The sequence below is a fragment of the Plectropomus leopardus genome, chromosome 22 (genome assembly GCF_026936395.1).
Source record: "Plectropomus leopardus strain MGB_pleo_1.0 chromosome 22, ASM2693639v1, whole genome shotgun sequence".
Lineage (NCBI taxonomy): Eukaryota > Metazoa > Chordata > Actinopteri > Perciformes > Serranidae > Plectropomus > Plectropomus leopardus.
In genome coordinates this window covers 22,629,789-22,655,430 of record NC_142197.1, presented here as the reverse complement: position 1 = coordinate 22,655,430, position 25,642 = coordinate 22,629,789, and the positions used below count along the sequence as shown (strand labels likewise).

General features: G+C 40.0%; 1 protein-coding gene across 3 annotated transcripts in view; it reads right to left on the bottom strand.

Moving 5' to 3' along the window:
- The window catches only part of LOC148185919 (uncharacterized), a 101,493-nt gene that overhangs the window by 63,754 nt on the left and 12,097 nt on the right, over positions 1-25,642 (bottom strand). The window contains exons 3-4 of one of the 3 annotated variants that reach the window (XR_015775538.1): positions 24,327-24,452; positions 12,614-12,798 (exon numbers count right to left, since the gene is read on the bottom strand). Coding sequence is in view for 1 of the 3 variants with exons in the window: in XM_088072739.1 (XP_087928865.1) it covers positions 12,614-12,798 (185 nt within the window). In the remaining 2 variants the exon portion in view is untranslated. Of the gene's footprint in view, positions 1-12,613; positions 12,799-23,892; positions 24,236-24,326; positions 24,453-25,642 lie in introns of those variants that run through there. The other 2 variants (XR_015775539.1, XM_088072739.1) reach the window with 2 other exon arrangements.

Below are 25,642 nucleotides of genomic sequence, written 5' to 3'. Positions count from 1 at the left end.
CACAATGCCATGCACAGGGAAAGATTCATCACATAAACTGCATCTGGGATGACAGCGAAACAGTAGCCATAAAGATGGATGGTAGACCAGTCGAATAGTAAAAATAGGAATATGAATTGTCAGTGATAAGCTTAAGATCTGCTGCATTGCATACATTTTCTTTTTAAAGTTCCTGGCACACTTGTGTAATTTGCATATCGAGCCGCAAGTAGCTCCTTAACTAGCCATTAAGTCACCAGTCAAGCTCATATGTAAATGTCGTAAACTGATCATTCAGAAAATCGCTGCTTTTACTCTCTGTCCGAGCCTTCGTCCTCAGTAGTGTGTCCACATCACAATAATCCAATTAAAAAGCGCAAAAGAATACTAACTACATAACTCATTCAAGACTGCAGCTGCCGAAGGGACACGTAGGTAATGTCCTCCAGATTTTAGAGTTTAGCAGATATAGTGACTTTGGGAGAGTATACTTTCAACAGTTAAAACTTTTTAGGCAGAGTCCAATTTTTTTAGTTTTTAGATGTCACATATCTAAATTAAATTAGTTTTGCACCCGATTTAAATGTTATCAGCCCGTTAAATGACTGTTATCGGTGGTTTTTACCCTAAAAGATATGGCTTTAAAGGGGCCTGCCACACCTATTATTTTTAAAGGCTTTTCATAGGAATGAACAGTGTCATCACCTTCGATGCTGTATCCAGGTCTCTTTATACATCCAGCCCGTTATATCACTATTTGCAAATCCACTATTCTGGAGCAGTCGCAGTTACGTTAGGTTTCACTTGGGCTGTCCTGAGGGTTAGGCACAAGAACTATGTGGTTTGGTTTTGGAAAAGGTACCATGGTACCTGGTTAAAAAAATTGTCACTGGTTCAAATAAGTCATTTCCAGCCAATTTTGGTTTCAAATGTGACAGGAACTCTGCACTCCTGGCCAAAAGTCCTGTATTTGCTTGACCCTTCAACCACCCATTCTTCTGTTGCTTCCCCCTGATGTGGATTTTTTGCTCTTTGTACTACATCACCTGACTTCCTCTTTTGCTCCCATCATTATTATTTCAGTCATGAGAGGTTGCCGTCTCATGATAAACATCAACTGCCATTTCAAGGCCTGATAATGGCCTTCTGAACCTAACAGTAGGTGTTGGGGGCCTCTTCTAACTCGTATCGATGACTCCTACAACCACTAATAACTGCCATTTCATGACCTGATTACATGTGCATAACTTTAGAATTTATAGAACATTTCCTTTAAAGAACTTTATGTAGTCTGGTACTAATTATTGAGAAACAAGAAACAAAGAGATAGTAATTTTGGTAAGAGTTGAGTTAGTTGTTGATTTCCAGTGGAAATTACTTGAAAAAAAAACTAAAATAAAAATTTTTGTGAGCATTGTTCAATAGCTAACTGAATGAAACAGTATGACACGCCAAACAATTTTTAACATTTTGAGACTATATTTTGGTGTCAGATGATAGGGGCAACTTTGACTTGAGACCCAAGTACTTTTAAAATCCTGGCTAGAGCCACAATCCCCTTCATTTGCACAACTTTATAGCAACAGCTCAGTACATCATGGGTTATATGAGGACAGATGTAGGCTACTGTAGCCTTGATCATAGATGAAATCATCTTCAGAGCGATGTAATGTGGTCCCATCAGTAACCACACAGCCCTGTTGAGCTTTATTTTGACATGAGCAAAAAGCTGAAATATTCCCGTCAAACATCGTGTTGAAATTCTGTTTGAACAGGAAAAATGTACAAAAACAGCACTGGAAGATAAATTGCTAAATCTATCCTGCTGCCAGCTTGGAGACTGAAAAATGATCCCTGCGGTTGATGGGCTGATAAGAGCAGAAACAGTCAGGCGAGGTCACCTTCAGTTAAACTAAGCTCTGCTGAATCATTCATCACAGTATATGGTGGTCGGGGAAGTGAGACCTCGACGTCAAGAAACATGGGACACGACTGGGAAAACAGATGAGAGTTCTGGCACTGCAGGAGCCCTCGGCCAAAACCAAACAAGCAGCTGAAATGTCACACAGATGACAGATCAAAACTGAGGTGGGATGGAATGGATTTTGACTCTTTTTGCTGAGGCTTTCAGTCGTGGTTTAGTATTTATCAAAGCAGAGGTAGATGACGGGAATAACATGAATAAATGAAATCACCCAAATATAGATGAACGAAAGGTATGTGCCTTTTCCATTTGGAAAAAATGACAAATCAAGTTGCTTACTACACAGGCAGCAACGGAATAAAAAAAGTATCAAAAAATCTGCATTCCCAATAGAATTAAATTGTGTGCAGACTGTTACTATTTAGTTTGATTTGAAGGCACAGGTACACACAAATTCATTTCCATGGTTCATTCGTCTCCCCGCTTTCAACACTCTGCATACTTACATACACTTCAATCAAACATGTCCAAAAGCCAGAAATTTATCTGAATTCATTGATGTAGTTCAGAGGTGTATTTAGGCACAGTGTGACACGTGAGGCAAAGGAAATTTATGATAACAGCAACAGTAGTTCCAAAATTTTGAGAATAATTATTGCAACTTTGTTGAGACAACAAATTATATTAACAACGAGATAAAGAAATATTTCATATAAAGAGGGTGCTCACATAAAACTGGGCTTTCTATGAAGACGAATGAAGCAAAACTGGTGCTACATGACCAGACAAAACAGAGAAAAAGGACTGTGGCATTTGCTTTAGAAAAGAGATAGAAAACCTACAACCACCAGAATGCACTGTGCCAGATCAGTTAACACTCCTGCTGATAGATGAAATAACGTTCGTCCATTTCACACAATGGCATCCAGCAAGAAACCATTTTGTATTACAGTAAAAGGCAAGCTAATACATGTTTTCATTTAATCAGTGTTGTTTAGTTTTGCTTACTGATCTAAGTTTTTTTTGGACTCTGTCTTCACTGCAAACTGTTTCAAACAATGGTAGCTGGCAAGAAACAATCACATATTACAGTTAAATGATAAACTACAACATTTTTCTGAACACATTTGAGGCAAGAAAAAAATCAACTCAGTTAACGAATCTTGGTTTTTAGCCTATTTGATCAGAGTTGCTGATCAAATAGGCAGGAAGCGGTATGGCTCCTACTTCATGTTTACAAATTCTCTCAATTACAGCTAAACAGGGAACTAAAATATGTTTCTAAAAACATTTTAGGAGAGCAAGAGACAATGATGTAACATTATATTAATTATCTATATTCAGTCAATAACGCCTGGTTTTAATGTTTGATCAGATTTTGATCCGGGTTTGAAAAAGAGAGAGAGAGAGGGGTGGGTCGGTCACTGCCATTATAATCTTTGTGTCCACTGTGATGAAATTTACCTGGTTCTTTTTCCACTTTTTTAATAAACTTTCTGGTGATGTCTTATGGACTTTTCAGCATACATTAGATATTTTTTAGCAGTGTCTGCTCATCCTCTTTCATTTTGTTCTTCTCTATTCTTTGTCAGTGGAGAAGTGTTTGGACTTCATTACAGCTCCAGCAAGGTCTCTACGGATCATTTTAGCCCTGAGCACTAGCCGCTGATGCTAGGGAAATGTTAATTACCTTGCCAGCCACATTCAAAATTCAGGCACTCTCTGCGTGCTTGCGCGCGCGCACACACACACACACACACACACACACACACACACACACACACACACACACACACACACACACACACACACACACTTACTTTTGAGGGAATGATATACCAACCAGAGACAGCATGGCTCATCCCACAGGCACAAAACGTTCTAGAACCTTCCACAGTCTCTCTCTATAGGCCTACTGAGGACTGTGCCAATGTTCACATGGTGAAATAGAAGCTACACTAATCGTGTCATTTAAGGTTGTTTTCCAATGAAGTAGAAGCTGCTTTGGCAGTTGACTTCCACGTCTACCTATTAAGTTTTAGGTATCGTTCTGCATCTGCTGTTCTGTGATGCTGCTACAGATACCAGGATGTTAATAAAAGCATGTGGAGGGATCCAAGGAATGGATGGCAAGGTTTAGGCGAAAAGGCAACAAGGGCACATAGGTAGGTTTAGAAAAAAACTAAACTGACACTGCCCGTGCACATATCATGCTGTTGAAGCAGGTGCCTTTTAACCATGGTAGCATATCATAACACTGCAAATGCCCAGCCGTGTTCTCAGATGACGTCACCAAGCAGCATATCATACTGTCATGAAAGGTGGCTTTGGGCATCGGGATGTTACACTGAAATCACTGCAAAAGCGACGGTATTTGACGCCTTCGGAATGAAAGTGGGCTGCATGATGATGTACCAAATAAACACTATCAGATCAATAAGCTGGGAGTGTTAAGGACTCACAATGCTAACCAATATCCATTATTAAGATACAGTGGATTCAATCTGTTTGTTTTGTCTAGATTAATATAAGTCAACTGTTATCATTTAAATTTGTATTAAATCAGTGAGGAGCACAGAAATAATTATTCAGGGTTAAAAACTCAAAGTGTTGGACTTGACCGAAGAATTAATTGTAATCGGCAGATCAAGGACTTTATGTCACCTATGTTAACTGTTTCACCTTAACTGTCCTGCAATCTTTGAGATAAATGCCCTTTAGAATTCCTGAACAACTTTAATATGTGCATGTCAGTTATCTTTAGTAGTAGTTAAGATGGAGTAATCCACGTTTCTTATCAATCTGGAACTGGCTCAAAACTGAGCACTAAAACCTAACCCTAGTGAACAGCCTGGGACACTGGTCGTAAAGGACAGAGAGAATCCAACCGCCTGAAAACTGAAAAAAAGGGCACAGCAGCTGTTCCGCTGAACTCCAGTGTCTGTGGATCAAAGCTGTGCTGCACGGCGGTAAGTCGCACAATGATGGCTCTTGTTTCCTGCTCTCTGCAGAGAGCAAAGGACTCACGTCCCCATCAACACACAAACCCAAAAATGACGGCCAAATTGAATGCTGGCAGAGAATGAGAGGACAACACACATGGAGGAAATAGACTTTAAAGGCAGGCGTTGATGGGATGACGTCAATGGTCACTAAAACCACTGAAACCAGACAGATTTTTTTAAGGTTAGCATCTTTTTCTGGACGGGGTGACCCAAAATTCCCCCTTCATACAAACTCTGGGGCATGCATGTGCACTTTGTGGTTGTTTTTATATGTGTGTGCCAAATGCAACAGTCTCACAGAATAGAAACCTCTATATACTAAAGTCTACAGTTTCAATTAAACATTACTGTGCTGTGAATATTAATCTGCAGGTTATTTTTTTTTGCCTCTGCAGAAACTTTAGCAAATCACTGCTTTGCCTCATTAGCACACAGTGAGGTAGCATGGGGTTGAAGACTAATGAGGTACATTAGCAACTCTAAAGTTCACAGTATTTTACAAGAGTCCAGACAAATGACAATGCCAACACACTGATGGAAAGCATATATGCTGTTCACATAATGTGTTCATATAGTATGACAGCATGCTAACAGAGAACGCCAAGCTGAGGACTGTCATTATTAATATCCACATTTTTAGTCTCAATTTCAGATCTGGCCTCACTAACTTTTGGATTCTACACTTTTCTTACCGCTAAAACTCTGTAGTCTTTAAGCTCAATCTGACACTACTTGATTTCTGCCATCAGTTGCCTGGGATGAGAACGCGTTGGCACTCCACAACAGAGATCAATATTAACAATCTCATCCTGTATAATAAATAAATTGACTGTCTCCATGATGAGGCAAAACGTTCATATGGAGCTTTGAAACAGATCCCTGGTATGGTGAAATGTTATCATGAAAATCCTAAAATCTTAGAAATGTCCCTAAATCCTAGAATCCTAGTGTTACAATCGGAAAAGTGCTAAAATCCTTAAAATGCCCTAAAAATACAAATGTCCAAAATACTTAAAATGTCCAAAAATCCTTGAAACATCCTAAAATCCCACAAACATTCTAAAATCCCCCAAAACATCCTAAAATCCTAAAAATGCACTAAAATCCTACAAATCTCCTATACTCCTTGTAATTTCCTCAAATCTTCCTAAAATCTCTGAAATGTCCAAAATCCTAGGACCGTCCTTAAATTACAATGGCCCTGACATGCAAAACAAAGACAAATCACAAAACACAACAGCAAATCAGAAATGCAACATTAACTTCTAATGGAAAGGGTAGGTATCTGCGGTTGACAAGCGATGATCCTTGGTCGACCGCAGATACCTACCCTTTCCGTTAGAAGTTAATGTTGCATTTCTTATTTGCTGTTGAGTTTTCTGATTTGCAGTTGTGTTTTCGGATTTGCAGTTGTGTTTTCTGCTTTGCGGTTGTGTTTTGTGATTTGTTGTTGTGTTTTGCACTTCAGGGCCACTGTATTAAATCCGAGAAACATCATAAAATCCTAAAAATGTCCTAAAATCTGAGACACATCCTAAAATCCTATAATGTCCTATAATCCAAGATATGTTCTAAAATACTGGAAACATGTATGGGACTGCTGCAATTGGCCTCTTGTCATTGTTTCAAAAGTGTCCCAGAGGCAAAGCAAGTTGAGTGTCCCTGCTTCAGAGGGTGTATGTGCAGCTGGTGTGTGTTTTGGACCTTATGCCTGTTCTGCTCATCACATACAGTCTGACCCTCCACCACCATCTGTCCTCGTCACCTCATTTGCTCAAGTCACCCTTTGACCCTGAGCAGGAAATATAGCTTCCCCAGATCCCCACTCTTCACTAAGGAAGAACTACGACCAAGTGTCCGCTGCAGTCAATCACAATTTGTTAGTGTCCCCCACTTCAGAGAAATTTGCCACACAAGTACAGCAGTCACCACATCCTCATAAGTCATCGCCTTCCCTATAATTCTGTTTCGGGAAAAATGGCGGATTTACTGCTGCTGTGTGTCTGATAAGAAATTAATGAGGGCGATAAAAGGAACTGTAGGCCTCCGTACTTCCTGAGTGATCAAAGGAGCGTTGGATGACTGCTCTGGTGAGTCAGAGGGAGCCTTCATCCTCACCGTGCAGCACACTCAGCGTTTCCATGTATCTGTCAGCCGCGCTTTGCCATTTTGGGGAAATTTGTCTCATTAAAACAGTACTGTGGAGGAGTCAGCAGTGATAACAAAGGACTAACACACACGCGCACACACACACACATTCTTTTTACTTATTCAGAGGAACCCCCTGACTATATTTATTCAAGTGATTTCTATTTTAATGTAGGGTCAGGTGTTGGTCATAGTTTAACCTAATACCTTCTAAACTCACACTCACACACTGCACACACATTGTGAGTGTGGCACCCAGTCGTCTGCGTCCTGTGATGTGTGGTGCAGTGTTGGCGGTGGCCGTGGACGCCTGCTGTCCACATGTTTTATGACAGTAACTGTAAACACATGCTGCTGCTGTTTTTATGGAGTCTGAGACAGATCCAGTTGCTTTTAGTCTCCGTCCAACTTGTCATTACTTTCTCAGTCGTCTCATCTTGAGTTCATGAATGAAATCTGTGAGACTCTCTAAAGTCTGCACTGCTGTCGAGACTAATCTGTCCAGAGTTGACAATGACATGGAATAGTTTGTGTATACACTATATGCTGATACACAGTGAACTCTCATTTCACAAAGATGTTCCCACAATACACACTCAGATACTGTATTACATTTGGGGTTGTATGACAGTTACTATATACAATAAATCCCTAAAAAGACTGAAATCAACATTGTGTCTGTCTCTCTATACTTTTCCCTGCTATCAGTGGTGCTCAGCCCCAAGCCGGTGTTAATTTAGTTCACGAAAACTATGACGCAAAAAGATGAAAAACATAAGATGCTGGCAAGCTAAATAATTTAAACGCAACAAATTTTTGTTTTTGCTCCCATTTTTCACAGGCTTAAGATAAAGATCAAAGACTTTTTATGCACTCAATAGATTTATTTCTCTCACATTTTGGTAACAAACTTGTTAAAATCTGTGTCAGTGAGCACTTTTTCTTTTCCAAGCTAATCCATCCACCTGACAAATGCGCATATCAACATGCTGTTAAACAGTATCAATACTATCATATTGTGAGGTCGGTTGGATGTACTGCCAAATTAAGAGAAATTACATAGGAGGTGTCTCATGGTAGTGAAATTAACAATAAATTTAAAAATTCCTGCAGTCAGCCCGATAATGGTACTCTCCCTAAAAACTTTGGATCCATGGCGTTGTGTCATGTGATCAAACTGCACATTTTAGAGTGGCATTTTATTGTGACCATGACGTTAACCAAAATCTTATTATCTTGGAAAAGGAGAAGTACTCACTAACAGGAATTAAAAACTTTTTTTTTTCGAGAAATATATCTATTAATTGCATTACAGAAGTCTTAGGTCTTTAGCTTAAATCTGTGTAAAAAAAAAAGGGGGGGGGGGGCAGAAGCAAGTGTTTTAGGTCAGTGTAGATCTTTAACAACAAAAAAGTATATTTATAAGTATAAGTATATTTTGTATAAATGACAAGACTAAAACATTAACGGTGAACTATTGGACATTCAAATGAAAGGAGAGGAAAAGAGAATGATAAATTATACCATGAAATGAAACTGGACTAGAATGTTTTGACTTGTCTACTTAATCAAGAGTAAAAGTATGAAAGATAAAATGGCTTAAATGTGACTAAAAAACAAAAAAGCATTGACATCTTAAGACCAACACTAAATCTAAACTAGCTGCCTACATTAACACAGCTCCGTGCTGTCTGTTTCCTACCTGATAAATGAGCCTTGGACAATACTGCACCCCAGTGACTTTAATAACGGAGAATGTTTGCCTTTTTTGGATTCTCTGTTCACCAGGGAGGCATGGGAGAAAAATCATGGTAACACACGGTAAGTAGCTAATATCCAAGTCATCATTTTGCCAGAGAGGTATTGCTTTAAAAATGTTGTTTTTATGTCATCATGTGACATTTTTAACAAATTCCTGAGTTTTAAGCATACTGCAGCTACATCTACAAGGTAAAAGTGCAAATACAATTTCTTTACTGTACTTCCACAAAGTATGCATGAATTTAGGAGACATGTAGATCCCAAACACTACTCGAACCATCAAAACGTGTGTAGTCCGAGTCCAAGTTACACTGCTGTGCTCTCCTCCTCTCTCCAGCTCTCCATCCTGTCAGTGCACTGGCCTGATTCTGATCACAATCATGTTTGACAAAAGCAAAGGCGAAAAAGTAGACAAGTTGCTTCTTTATTACAGCACCCTGCTTGACTTCAACCTCTTGGAGGACTGTTGTGAAAAATCGATCACAGTGCGGCCTCGGCTGACCGCTGCACAGATAACAGTAACTAAATGATAGATCTTTCAATAGAATCCCTGAAAAGGGCTTTTAAAACAGATCTCTGCTGTCTTCCAGCCAGAACTAAGTGCCGGCTATGGCCTCTGGGATGTTAACTCTTATCTATGATGTATCAAGCTGTATTCGTGACTGCTCGAAAAGTGCTATAGCCTGTGTTCCAGCGCCCTGGGGTTATATTCTCGCCGACTGTTCAGGCTGGGTTCCCTCAGATCTCGCTCCTCCTTCCCTTTCTACCTGTCAAACACCTCGAGCGCCTGTGCCTCCAGCCAACACAAACGCCTGGTTGGTATTGATGGACAGAGACAGCTGTGGTGGAAATACAAAACGTTTGAGCATACACACACACATGTACACGCACGCACACACACACACACACACGCAATGGACTGTTTATAGAAGGTGCAACCAGAGCTGGAGAGCAGATTAATGACTTTACTTCCTATTAGGCTACTCAGCAGGAGAGGAAATGGTTCTAACTAGCCTTCTGCTTCCTTCCCTCTGTGTATGTGTGGGTCACTTTACAAGTCTGAGTGTGTGTCGGCTCTCTCTGATCTAATTCTAAAGTGTTCGGCTCTGCTGTGTGACAGCTGCCCGCTAGCCGGTGGCTGTCACATGTTGCATTCACTTCCTGTTCATGTAAATGCTCTTCAGAGCCTGACATAAGTCTGGAGGCCTGGACGGGGGCTGGGAGTGTGTGTGTACCCCGTGACACTCAGCAACAGTACTGTTGGTAAGTTTAAGTAGCCTTGTTGTTGCAGTATCTTGGAAAAAGAAGTTTGTTTTTAGTAGTAAAATTATTTAAATTTTTTATCTTTAATCTTGTGACTTTCCATTCAGGGAATCAACACAAACTTTCAGGCTGGTTTTTTTTGCACTGTTCCTATGTTTCCTTTGGAGGTAATGCAACAAAATTTGTACACATCCCACATAATGATAAACCAGTAATTTGTATACAACTAATCTAATTTGGAAGGCTGCAATCACAATGCACGGATGGGAGTAAAGAAGGGAGTCGTATTAAGTGCAAGGGTGGTGGTGGAGGGGTCAAACAAACACAGGACTTTCCCCAGGGGGCCGGTGTTCGGAACAGAGCGAACTTTGAGCAAACTTTGAAACATTTTAAGATACGTCCTAACCATGTTTCTTTTCCTTAAACCTAACCACAGTAACTTGCCGAAACCTAACCTCTAACTTTACCTTAAAGTGGTACTTCTCCAATTTTCAACCAGCTTTGTATCAAAACAATGTGGGCAAAACTTTGCCAGATTTCTGTTATGGAATCTTGCTGGCTCCTGGGCTGCTGCTTTAACTACAGGCTGTACCTCAGCATTTTTGTATTGCCTGTCCACCCATGCCACCACCATGGACACAAAGAGTTTTGAAGTGGACCAAGACACACGCCCACCCATCTCTCTCACAAACTTGAACCACAATCCGACCAAACTTCAAAACTGGGCAGTGTTGATCAAATATAAACCAAGATTATGTCATTGCACTGCCTTTTTCTCACCTAATATGTTTTCAGAGACATATTCATCGCCCTATTTAGCTATAATAGAAAGAGACTGTGAACAGGAAGTCGGCGCCATACTGCTTTCTGCACAGTAAAAACGGAGGCTGAAAAAACCTAGGGTTCACATGGATGGATATTTTTGTTCCATGCTGTCTGTAACTATTTGTTTTTACTCTCAAGAGGTTTTTCTGGTTAAATAGAGGTTAAATCAATGAAATAAAAAATACATACAATATTAATAAACTGAGATCAAATGGTAAAACTAAGCAGCGCTGATCAAATATAAACCAAAATTCAGTCACTGAGTTGCATATTTCAATTGTTATGAAGTGAAATTATGGGCTTTGGAATGTTTGCTTTAGATTTAGCTAGGCTCTAGTGTTTAAGCATATATCCAGATCGTTAACCGTGTATAATTCCAGCACGCACCCATGGTCTTCCATAGTGTGTAATAGTAGAGGCACCACACACCGCCTGAAATAGAGCACCTCCACTACTGCCAGGAGAAATGATTCCATTTCACAAAATATAATAATATTGAGAGGCACAGTCAGTCACAATCCAGTGATGTGAGAGAAACAATCCCATCACTGCACCACTGCAGGCCGAGGTTAGTTTGATAATCACCAGCTGAAGAGGCATTTTACCCTATAGAGTCTGCATCGAGTTGAGCTTAATTAAAGATTTAAATCGAGCAGCTGGACTTGTCTCATCAAGGCCTATGATCAAAAGGGCCAGGGGGGTAGGGGCAGCACTTACCACTTCTGTTAACCCGCTAAATCTCCTGGGTAAAACGCTGTACATGGTAAATAGACCTTTTAGAGCTAGAAGAGAACAAGCTACACCTGCAACAGCAGCTGTACCTCTTACAGTAAATGAAAAATCTGTGAAGCTAATAAGCCAAGCATTTGCTTTCCAAAAACTAACCAGTGCTTAAACATCCGATGTAGCACCACGACTGCATGTGAGCAAAATCACTAAGGCACAAGGACAAATGGAAACATAGAGGCGATTTAGAGGTTCAAGTCCTTTCACGGCCAACAGAAGGAAGCAGCTCAACGGGCAAAATCGGAATGCAAGCAACGAGTAGGTTGAAGGCCACACAAAGCTGAGGAAAGTCACCACAGCTAGTTTAATGGAGTGAAAGGAGTGAAATCAATCACACACTTAATAAAGGGATGTTTTGATATAGTTTTGCTGATGTTAAATGCGGACCCCTATGACTTCAGTTCATCATGAATTGTGTCCAATTTTGGATTCATTCTCTGTGGATGCTAGAAAAACAAAGATTACTTCTCGAATTCACCACAACACAGGGTAAGAATTTCATATACAAATGGTCATTTGGACAGGTAAGAATTCCTTTGTGGCCATGTCGACATTAAAATGCAGCTGCTGTTCTGCTGCTAACAGTCGGCACTGCCACAACAGCCTGTAACCAACCAACCTGTTCTTAATAACTTAGTAACTTAGTACTGTAATATAAGGCCATTCTTTCAAAGGAATAAGTCATTTGATAAGACCTAGTTATTTAATTTGAGTGAATATTTTTATGTTTCACAGTAATAGTGTAAAATCACACACAGATGTTTCAAACTGTAAGCTTGTCTCTGTGGAATATTGCATCATCTTGCCAAAGTTACGCAGCACAGAGCTGAGAATGAGGCTGAATCATTAAATGGTTCAGCTTTGTTTCTGTTGAGCCTCACTCCCTCTTTTCTTGCTCTCTTCCCTGTGGGTATTCTCCTACCTCATGAGGATCCCAGTCGCCCCTGTGCTGTCTTCCTGACAGTGCTCTGTCAAGCCCCAGCCTCCTCTTCCTCCCCTATAGTTGCCATAGAAACCGGCAGCCATGGAAAAGTACAGGCGAGCAGATCGTCTGGGGAAAGGACAGCGAGGAGTAGCAATGGTCGGCCACGCCACACTGTGAGACAGCTGCGAAAACAACCAAAAAGAAAATGGGTTTGAGGATGGTTTCTGTTATCTGACAGACCAAAGGAAATGTTGTTTTACACAGCTGAGGTTTGGTTTACGAGATGGTGTCAGACACTAATATTTCTGGTGGTTTTAGCACTCTTAGGCGTGAAGTAATAACAGTGAAAAGTAGATTCATTAGTCACGCTACTTCCAGCAGTAAAAATCACGCATGACTGTAGGTCTTTTACAACAAAGGATCCAGGAACTAAAGTGACTACAAAGTGCAAAAACATGTTCTGTTTTTGTCACTTTACTGTGAACAGAAGGCAAATTAGCTGCTGACGCCAGCAAGTAACAAAGTTACAGAGAGATTTACAGTTCAGCTTCTCAAACTTCATCTCAACAGTTTGCAGCCCATCAACAACTATGAGTAAGTAACAGTATGTGTCCACAGGGTCCATAATTTCCATGCTGTGCATCCATTGCCTATGTAAGCAACAATGCAATGCATTCTGGTAGTGTTGCATTTTGAGAAACAGCACATGGACTCCTTTGAATGAAACCTGTGTCTTAGCCACTTTAGTCAAATTGGGGGTTTACTGTGCAACTCACCACCTCTGGAAAGTCCTGAAAAACTTAAAAACTAACTGGTGTCGATCTAAAATGAGGATAAATTCAGCAAATGCATGGCTTATTTCTCAGCTCAAATGTTCTCAATAACACATTTTGGTTAACTATTTTCGTAACATAAGTTGTTTGAATTGAAGCCAATGGTGACCAGGATTTAACTGGGGCTGGGGCAATGCGTCAACGTAATCTATTACGTAAATACGTTGATTCATGTAACATGTATCGACGCGTCGCACCGTTTCACACAGCGCGCACCATGAGAGTGTGAGCAGCACCGATTGTGTTGTTTTTGTTTCGGCGCTCATGTATCAAGTTTGAGCGTGCACACTGCTCACATAAGCAGCGCTGGTCAGGTGCGTCTCTGCTGCGTGTCAGCTGCAGCACATCTAGAGAAATGGTAACTCGCGTTTTTTTTACACGTGGCGCTCACATTTGTCATCAGGAATAGACTGCTCACAAACTGAATGGTTATATTGACTCTACACCACTTTATACTGCAGTTTAAAGTCTCTCTCTGCACAGAGATGAGGAAATACATAGATGTTTGTTTTACCTCAACTTCCTTGCTTCCCTTTCAAAACAAAAGCTATCTGACTGTGTCTCTGTGAACAGAATGCCATCAGTTGCTGATACAATGCATTTTATTTTGAAACATTTACGGGACGGGGTTGTCAGCTGTGCAGGAGCTTGTATAACTTCATAAATGAGTGAAATATGTGCTTATAAATGTGAAAATACATCACTCATATCAGCAGGCAGCGGTATGCCTGAAGGCCCAGTTAAGGCTGGACTATTCTGATGCAGAAAGATTGTACCAGTTATAATTATTTCTGTTAGAGAAACGTTATAGTGTTATTCAAATTGCGCTAATTTTACTATCAGATGTTTTGTTGGACTGCTGGATTTGAGTTTTGTTACTGTAACAAAGTAACTGAAGTAACTGTGTAACTGTAACACTGTTTTGTTACCCCTCCTGAAAGTGACTTGAATTTTACATTGTTTTATTTATTTTGCTGTTGGATTGCTAAATGTAGATTGCACTGCATTCCTTTTACTTGAGTGGAACAAGCTCTTGCATTAATTTTATTTTGGAGACACTTGATATCAGACTGTAAAATACAGATTACCAGTAAAATAATCAATAATTAATCGATAAAAAAAAAAATAATCATTAGGTGCAGCCCTAGATACAACAAAGCTAAAAACATGCCACCAGTGACATTTTTCAAAATATCACATTGGATTACTTAAGACAAGCAGTATGGAGATATTTTGTGATTTCATTAAGTATTTTGAATCCTAGTCACAATTTGCTTTAATTGTTTAGGAGATGACTGCAAAGCCTTTTCCAAATGAAACTCAGGCAGTGTTTTGTGGACTTTACCTGACTTGTCATCGGCATGAGAGTTAGTTGATGATGATTTTTTTTATTTATTTATTTTTGGATGAACTATCCCTTTAAAGGCCTTTTTTTCCAGAAAAAAAAGGAAACAAAATTGTCAAATGGGTAAAAGCAGTCCTGGAAGGAAAAACAATGTCCTATTATAGTGGTGCAAACAGAGCTATAGACACTGGACTTATTGAAATAAATAGGTAACATCACCTTCAATCACTTAGGCTGCTAAGCTGAACCATGGATGTTTATACAGCACTGGATACAGCACTGAAAGGAAATTCATTTTGAAAAAGACTGCATGCTTCTAACGAGTAGACACTGCACATTTCCTGTGAAAAGCAGTGGTACACTGTGACTTCACATGACATGCTTTTGGCCAAAACTCAAGAATGCATGGACTTATTCTGACAAAATTTCACACAATGTCTAAACAGATAAAATGATGAGGTTATTACATTTGATATCCAAGAGGTCAAAGGTCAACTGTACTGTGGCATCATAGTTTTCTGCATAAAATACTTTTCTGGCTATTGCACAATGCCAATCTGAAACAGAGAGGGACACATTTGGTCAGGTTCTGAACTGGTGAGTAATTTTAAAACGGTGCTGATTTTATAAATCTTCTGTGCTGCCATGGGGAAGGTGTGTATGAAACAGCCGTGTTTTCACAGACATGGATACAAACTGGAAGATATACAACCACAAGGCGATAATTCTAGTTAAGCATAAGCAAAAAGCAGCTAAGACAAATCATATAAACACAATATTTCAATACGACAGAACCAACTTAAAATTCACAGCTCCTTTTTTAAACTAAAGCTTATCAGGTTAATAGGGCGGGACAGGACTGCAGCTATAGGTAGCTGCTCTCATTCATAAAAGCCGCTGATGACAGTAAAGTCTCATCAGTTAACACAAGCTACATATTTTTTATGCAAGTGCTCTATTTAGGGCATTCTTCACAGCGATTCAGGCATCAATAATGAATGGCTTGCCCCTGTTTCAGAGTGGGCTGGTTTCATCTTGATCACACGTTCACAGTAAGGAGTGCGCCAGCAGTCCGAAAGCTAATTTACCAAACACTCACTGTACCATATATACTGTAATGGTGCCCAGAGCGTACACAAACCACTATCCTCTGTGGAGCTCTATTAACCAGCATGTGAAGTTGTCCCGTTTTTTATAATGAGTGTCTTCATTTTACACCGTCCTCCTACACGATCACAAAAATACACGGTTCAGGCAGTAATTGAAGCTTGCGGAAAACATGTTGTGCCAGGTAGTGCAAGAATCAGAGTTGTCAGAGATACGGTTCATTTCTATGTAATGCTATGTAATTACAAGAGAAGTTGTGGATAATAAAGTAAGCAAAATGAGAAATAAAACCTGAGGCCTTTGTATGCTCTAAACCAGTGATACTCAACTTAAGGCCTACAAGCCAAATACTGCCCCCCAATAGATTGCCGGGAGCCTGAAAATTTCCTAAAATCCTAGAAATGTGCTTCTATACTTGTAACATTGTGAAATTCTACAAGCATTCTAAAATCCTAGAAATGTCCTAAAATCCAACAAATGTCCTGAAATCCAAAAATGTCCTAAAATCCTAGAAACATCCTGAAATTCCAGGAATGCCACAAAATCATAGAAACATCCTAAAATCCAAGAAATGTCATAAAATCCTAGAAATGTCCTAAAATCCTGGAAGTGTCCTAAAATCCTAGAAACATCAGGAAATACTTGAAATGTCCTGAAATCCCAGAAATGTACTAAAATCCTAGAAACATCCTAAAATCTGAGAAATGTCCTAAAATCCAAGAAATGTCCTAAATTATAGAAACATTCTAAAATCCTAGAAATGTCTAATATCCTAGAAACATCCTATAATCCTACAAATATCACAACATCCTAAGACACATCCTATAATCCTACAAATATCACAACATCCTAAGACACATCCTAAAACCCTAGAAATGTCCTGAAATCCTAAAAACATGCTAAAATTCTAGAAACATTTTCCTGAAAGTTTCCTCATCCAATGTGATGGTCCAAGGACAGAGGGATTTCATATGTTGAGGGTTGCCGTGAGCCCTCTGAGGCCAATTGTGATGAGTGATATAAGGTTTTATAATAAAACTGAATTGATTAAAAGCGGTGGGCTGTAAAAGAAAAAACAAAAAAAAAACAGCTGATATATGCTTAAACACTCTGTATAACTGAGGGGAAATGCAGAGTTGGGTGATAATTTTAAGTCATATACAATGTAGTAATTTGCCCAATCAATAACAAAACAGCAACTATAAGTGCAGCTTTAATCAAAAAAAGACCAACTGTCGCACAGAAAACAGCAGGTCAAAACATCAGTGTGTGACACGTTTTAAAATTAAGGATGACTTTAAAGGCATTGATACACACACAGAACACACTTCAGAGGAGATGATAAATTATACATACAGTGTGTGCGTGCTGGCTGTGCTGCAGACTACATCCCAGTGTGTCTCCGGCTCCCAAATGTTTCACATTTTGTAAGGGAAAAACGTCATTACCATTTAGAGTCATTACTGTTTCAAAAGGTTACAGGATGTGAAAAAATCAGCGAGAGGCCGGAGACTTTGGGGATTTATTCAAGGATGTAAATGTGAAGCAGAGTTCTTCTGCATTTCGCTGAGGAACTGAATTTATAGCAGCATGAAAAGTGTTTTTGTTGAAGGATTTCAGAGGGGATGACTACAAATGAGTGCCTCAGCCGGGTTGAGGGGAGATAAATTGTTGTTTCACTGTGGATGTATTTCTGCATGCAAACCAACATGCGGCTGATTGGGAGGGTTTCTCACAGATTGTTCTCCCAAGAGTCAACAGTGAGAAGTGATGTTTGAATTCACTAAATGCTTTGGAAAAAGAGTGTCTGTTTTTTTTCCTTCCTCCTTTATCCTCACTCTGTCTGCACAATCCGTTATGAAAGAAGAGATATTAGCTATAGCAGTGGCCCTGAGGGTCAAAACACTACAAAACAAAACCACATTCAGAAAACAAAACAACATTTCCCAAAACACTATAAAATTTCTCAATTCCCAAAACACCACAACTTCTTTCAAAACAAAACAGCTCAGAAAAAAATGCCAAAACACTACAACATTTCAGAAAAAAAAACATTTGGTGAGACTCAAACCCAAAAAGGTAGGTACTATTGGGCAAGGCCTCCTCGTAGCTGATTGGATGCACTTGATTTGTCTGTCTGTGATGAACATAAAGCATTTCTTCTTCCTTTTTGTTTTACAGTGGGCAGGATGCCTTGGGGCACATAACTGGCTCTCACAGGTCAGGACAATAAGATCAAATTAAACTTTATTTATTCCTAAATTGCTGTGCAGCTGTCTGCAGTGTGCTTAGCTAGTACCTTGGGGTTGTTTTTGACCAAAGTCCCGGTTTATGAGAAGACTTTTGCCATGAAGAAAGACACCAGGACCCAATAGTACCCTCCTTTTCTGGTTTGAGTCTCCCAGAATGTTGTTTTGTTTTCTGAAATGTTTTGTTTTGGGAAATGTGATTTGGAATTTTTTTTTAAAAATGTTGCTTTCTTTTAGGAAATGTAGTGTTGGGGATGTGCTGTCTTCTTTTCTGAATTTTTGTAATGTTTTGGGAAATGTTGTGTTTTTGAAAATGTTGCAGTGTTTTGGGAAATGTATTTGGATTTCCGAAATGTTGTGGTGTTTTGACCCTCAGAGCGACTATAACATACTGCAGTCCCTAAGTTCATTGCTCCAAAAATGTTTAATAAGATTTTTAAAAAAAAGAAACAACAACAAATAAACCAACCATCTGATAGAACCACTGTTATGTGTTCAGTATTTGATTGTCGGTGTGATTTCTCCTTCACATTTGTCACCGATCTTGTGACTTTTTCCATTAAAAGTCGAGGTAGGGGGCATAATGATGGCAGCCCATGTATGATTGGTGGCTCAGGAAAGAAGCCTTTTCCTCTTTTGTTCTGAGGTACTGACTTGTGGTTCTGTAGGCGCTTTAAATTTGCTGAAACACTTTGTTTCATCAAATACCACTTCAGGCACACAACATAACAGAAAACAATGAAAAATACCTCTTTTAAAAGCAAGTTTATCTCCGTCCTAAACTTTCAGGTCATAAAACCAAACCAATCAGCTGAAACGCTTCATACATGCGAGGAACACTTCGTACATCTGAGGGGAGATGGGGAACAATTCTACAAGCAACACCTGCCACACTCAGTCGTTTCACCCATTGTTCATACGAACATAAAAATGAGCGCAGCTTTAAGTTGGCCACCGTATCCGTCCATTTTTTTCTAGTCACCGCCAATATTCTGCACAGGTGGTGTTCATTTCAGCTGTCATCCTTCCTTTTCGTCACACTGGACAGCTTTAGCTCACCATCCGACCGCTCAGTGCAATTAAAAAGCTAATAACACACTCCAGTTCAGCCCGTCTCTGCCTACTGCACAAATTATTGCTATAACTAACCAATTAGCTTAGTGGAGAGTTGGAAAACAGGAAAAAAAAATCAAAGCGATTCGGGGTTTGCTGAGCTGACTCCTCTCCGGCTATAACTCAATCTACAGTGGCAGCCGCCCTGGCAGTGACAATCGCAACATTTAAATTCCTCCACTCTCTCTCATGTCCCCCTCTGCAAGCTCCAGAACATTTTTAACAGTGACAGTATCGTTCCTGGGAGAAAAATGCATGCACCTGTCTGCGGGACAGAATATTAAGAGGTAGGGGGTGAGAGAGAGAAAGGGAGACATGAGGAAAGGAGAGGAAACAGTGTAGGGGCGGAGGGACAGGGGGACAGAGAGGGGAAGTGATGAAGTGTGTTGGATTACAGGGTGACATTGAAAGAAGCCTCTCTTTCCCTTTCTACTTCATCCCTCTCTTCCACTTTTCACTCACAATGTGCTCTTCACTTCCCACTCATCATCCTCACCCCACCCCCATCCGCGAGGGTCCCCCCGGCCGCCTGGTGGCACTGCACGAGTGCCCGTCAGCGCTCCAGAGTGTCACAAACATTTTCCCAAGGCGGCCTTGTGAATGAGATGGTTGTCCTTCGTCGCAGCGCTGCATGGCAGGATGCAGCGAGGAAAGGGGGGAGGGAGGAAAAAGAGGGAGGTGAAATGGAAATGAGAGGAGAGCTGACAGAGGAAATGAAAGGGGGAGAGAAGAGGAAATGAGGAGAGAAAGAGGGTAAGAGGAGAAAAATTATACGTTTGACATGAGGGATAAGAGTGCAGGGAAGGAGATAAGAGGAGGAGAAGTGGTGAGATTGAGTCAGGAAGAAAATAAAGAGAGGGAGGAGAGATGAGGACAGGGAAGGAAAAATATATTATGGAAAAGAGGAAATTAGAGATAAAAGGAGAGGAGGAAAGAGGTGAGAAAAGCAAACGAAAGATAAGAAAGGAAGGTGTAAGGAGGCAGAGAGGGAAAGATCATAAAGGCAGAAAGAAAGAATGAGTCAGGAGAAATAACAGAAGACAAGAAAAACGTATGCAAATGTAGGAGAAAAGAAGGCAATGAGTGGAAAGGACGGAAAATGAAGACGGCATTATTTTGCAGAAGACAGAAAATGAAAGGAAGGGAGGGAAGACAGTGAGGGCAGGTACAAGCTTAACCCTTTAAAACCTGGGGTACCACATGAGTTTTCACATGCTGCGTTCAGACCACTCTCACAAGCTATTTAACCCTTTGCAAACCTGTGAGAATAGGTTTGATTTCTTTCTCAAACACAGGGGAAAAAGGCAACAACCAACTTGGCAAGACATGTCCCACAAACTGCAAGATATTAGTAAAAGTTCATTCATTTCTTAAGGGGGGGGTTGTTATAAAATTATATATATTTTAAGGGAAAATGTCTAGAAAAATATATTTAAAATCATTATAATTATATATCTAAAACTATGTTTCGGGAAAACAAAAAGACAGTCAGTCATCATCAGTCAGTCATTTTCTGTAACCGCTTGTCCTCGTAAGGGTTGCGGGGGGGCTGGAGCCAATCCCAGCTGTCATCAGGCGGAAGGCGGGGTACACCCTGGACAGTTCACCAGACCATCGCAGGGCCGACACATATAGACAAACAACCATACACACTCACAGTCACACCTAAGGGCAATTTAGAGTCACCAATTAACTGGTGGGAGGAAGCTGGAGACCCTGGAGAGAACCCACGCAGACATGGGGAGACTCCGCACAGAAGGGCCCCCGCCCGGACCGAACCCTGTTCCAACCGGGATTTAAACCAGGGACCCTCTTGCTGTGAGGCAACAGTGCTAACCACAAAGCCACCGTGCTGCCCCAAAAAGACATTTAGTTTTTTAATTTTCTGCAACTTTTTCTGGTAATTTTCTTGGTTTTTTTTGTTTTGCTACTTTTCGTTTTTGCTTATTTTCAGGTAATTTGCTTGTAACATTTTACTGATTTCTGGCTATTTTGGGGGCTCATTGGTTTCTCCCTACATTTTTGAACGAAAACAGACCATTTTGCTCAGGTTTCAAATGGTTAAAGGACAAACAAAGCAAATAAGAAAGGAAAGGAAAGGGAGGGGTTAAGATGACAAACATGTTAAGGACAGGAGATGACTAAGAAATTAGGAAATAAACCAAACAGGAAGCACTGCATAAAAAAATAATGATTAAAGGACTTAATCTAAAGGACTAAACTTTTTGGAACATGTTGCAGGCATCAAATTCAGAATGAGTGTGTATTTACGAAAAGAAAAGAAAAAGTTAAGTTTGAGCACTAGGTATCTTGTCTTTGTACTGTATTCAGTTAAATTTAGGTCAGAACATTCTGTTGTTATTTCGATTCTACACAGCGTCCCAACTGTTTTGGAATTGTGGTTGTAATTACAATAGGCCAAAGTTGAACCAGGAAGTGGGTCTGTAAACACCGATAGATGCTTTACAACAGACAGTTTGGATAACAGTTTCACTGGTCACCTTCCAAACAGGTCTGGCTTACCTAGAAAGGGTTCTTTTTTTTTTAAAAACGACCTATCTGATCATCAAACTGCTCGTAAAGTGTTGACCTGTCTGCTGGCAGTGTTCCCCAACCTCAGCAAATACCTTGGTGTAAATAGGGATAGTATTACTGATAGGAATGATGGGAAAAATGAGGTCCATGCTGTAATAAACTGGAATTTCCCGTTAACAATAGCGTCATCATGGTCCAGGCAGGCCATGATTCAGTTTCATGAATCAGACAGGCAATGATTTTAGGGCTGAGTACAAGTGCCAACACACACACACACACACACACACACACACACACACACACACACACACACACACACACACAACCGCAGACAAAGAGAGTTAAAGCTAGAGACAGATCATATTTAAAGATGAACTACCGACCACAGAAACTCATGTTTGCTGTCATCTGTGACGGTGACATTTGAAAGCATTTGTGCTTGAAGGCAGCGTTCAGCAGCAGGCTGCTGTCCTCTGAATGTTAAACACACAGCTAATCTGGAAAAACACAAGCACCAGTATCAACATTACACCCCAGATATCAGCCGAAACAGCAAACAACAAAGAGCCGAATCTACTTCCCTGACCTTCTATGTCTTTGCCAATGAAAGACTCATTGTTTCCAATGATCACAAAGCAGGTGTTTCCGCTGTAGATCTCCACCCTCCAAAACCTGACTTCTTCCTTGAGTAAAGTTTTATACTCTTATTACATTTGCACTCAAATGAGTCATTACTGATCCAAACTGTAAAACTGTTTAAATAAATATTATCCGCCAAAGCAATCTGATTGGTCAACAACACCTTTCAAACATGCTCAAATGAGCATGACTGCACACCTCCCTCATAACTAGAAATATTACTTCACTGTCTTAACCACTGCACTTGAAGAAATTCCAGATTTGTGGCACTGTTTATCAGGCAGGGGACAAGTGGCGTTTCCAAGCAGCATCAATACATGTTACACAACTATGAAGAGCTGAAAGACAAGAAATTCAGCCGAAATTATGAAAAGTAACAGCCAACTCACAAATGGTGTAAAATAAAAACTAACACAAAGATGACATTAACCAGAATAAACCACCGTGTTATGACATTATAAACACTGACAAAGACTGACATTTGTGTTGTGGAACATAAATAGCAAACTTAACTGCAAACTAAATACTATTTGCTCCAGATTTATGCATGATGGGAAAGTGGGTGTCGCTACAGCACTTGTATAGGTTAAGTGATTGTGACCTCAATCAAAACACTGTTTTTGAAAGGCTAAATGCCATCAAATATCGATAAGGTACAACATTTCGTTAAATGACAACATGTTCTGAATATTGGAAAAAACTTTTTCATTTTGACTTTTGGACTTGAACAGTTAACAGCAGTTTTCTTGCTTGCTTTTTTTCTACTCTTGTTTGCTTATTTTTCAGTAATTATCTTGTCAACTTAACTTTTAATGTATTTATTACAATTTTTTTGACCATGTCTAATTAAGTTGCTCATTGCCCTCTCCCTATGTTTTTAAAATAAATCAAACCAATTTGCTCAGATTTAAAAGAGTTAAAAATAAAAAATAAAGGTAAAGTTTGCAGATGTAAAAGCGAAATCTAAAAAAAAAAAAATCAGCAGATATCTTAGTTGTAACAAGACTAACCAAGCTAAGCTTTTTTTGTGTGTTTATATCTGTGGTATTTATTTAGTTTGGGAAACTGCACAATCTTTAGAAAGCAAAAGCATTTTTCATTACATGTAGGATTCTATTGAAGTGGCTGATCGTTTTCCAGTTTATAATCAGACTGTATTTCCATGGATAAAGTATGTATGTATGTACAGGTATGAATACATGTATTCTGAGAGCTAATTGCCTTTCAACATGAATATATTTTGATTATATATGTTATTTTGTTCTTAATAGTTAATAGACCTCCCAGTACACCTACAGTGTGTCATCTCCAGCTACCTTTATTTCACTTAGGAAGCAGAAGTTACGATCTCTTTAACAGTCAAGTGGAAGGATTATTTTGTCATCCAGATGGTCAGAAGAATCCTGAGAGTTTTGGGAATACCTCCAGAACTGCAGCAGCTGTTGTTAAACAACCTTCTGGGCTTTTCAAAGATCACCAGGTAGCCTATTTGCTTTTCATTTGTAACTCTAATGTAATGTTATTAGCGAAGATGCAACGAGCTGGAGCACATCTCTAGACAGCCAGTGAAATGTATAAAGATCGTACATATCTGTCCCAGCTCCATTTTCATTTTTTACGTGACCTCAGGTTACTATTGTGCTGTTTCAACAGATATTCATTCATATGAAAATGTCAGTGATAATTAGCGTCATATTTCTTTCACAATGGAGGAAAATGACATGAAGGTAGAGGTGCAGAACAAAAGTAGAATCTGTCCGGGGGCTGTTTTCTGTCTCCACATTGTTTAGCAGGCACACTGCAATGTCAAAAGAAGGCATCTCACTTTCAGTACACACACACACAAACACACACACAAAAAGCCAAACACACCCATATTTCATGCCTACCTGTGAGCCGCAGCCTTCCTACTGTTACACGGGCCCGGGTGCTGACTCACCGTGGCTCATTCACATTCCAGGAGACCGAACAATGTTTGCGTCTCACCCGACCCACGGAAGGCGTAGAGGAACCTCCTGCCGGGAAAGGTAATAAAGATTAGCTGTAATTTGAGAGAAGACCCGAGCGGAAAATGTCAGGTCTGATGTTGCCTTTCAAAGACAAAAGGTTGTGTTTTTATACAGATTTGCCAAATGCCATGTTTGCTACTGTTGTCACTGAGCCGGCACAGCCTAAAGGACACACCGCCACATGATCCCTCTATGTGCGACTCTTTCAGTGACATCGGCGCTTTCTCGGAAATGGCCATACAGTTTTATAAAGTGGGCCAGGTCAGACACAGCCGAGCATGCTGGAGAAATATGAATATAACAAAAAAAAATCCATACATTCAAGCATGGAGTTAAAGGCCAGATACTAGTCTGATTAATCCCACTTGCATTTATACACAGTCTTAAAGGAATAGGTCAAAGTTTTTGAAGTGGCCTTTAGGCAGTGTATTATAAACAGTAGATGTCAGTCAGCATGCTCCTAGTTTGGAGAAGCAGGCTGGAGTCTGATGTGGAAGTTAAGCAATGAACTTCTAAAGATAGGGGCCAGTGACAAACCATATTTATCCCACCCAAAAAACAAAATCCCACCTAATCAATCAATTACAGTTTAAGTGTATGCTATGTTAAGAGTTGTCCACTGCTTCACCTTAAAGTCAGACAGTGGTTTCCATTAAGCCATTATATCGGTCTCTTCAAAGCCAGACTCCAGTGAGAAAAACAGTGATTTAACATCACTGAACACAGGAGCTGCTGGTTTACTGCTGCCTCAGTCTGCTAGTTTGTGTGTGTTTTCATGTGGCTTTGGCGTTCAAAAGGGTTAGTTTGGATTCATAAAAACACTAACTAACTAACTGATCGAAGCAGCAGTAGACCAGCAGCCTCTGTGTTCAGCGAGCAAAAATTACTGTTTTTGTCATCTGGTGACTTTGAAGAAAGCACAGCCTCAACACAAATCTCTGGACTTCACCGCACTTGCAGACACTGGGATTTGCTGTAAGTCTGCGAGTACAGAGATCTGTCCAAATCCACAATTCATCCAGTCTACAAGGGGCTTCAAGCTGACTTTCTGCAGACTTCCAGAGAGTTTGATCAGGGTGCAGACTTCACCAGTCTTTGCAGCTTTAATTACCCACAGTTCAAAGCACCCACTTCAAAAAATCCAAATGATCCCTTTAAAATACACACTCCGATTTCTGTTACTTCTGGACATAAAT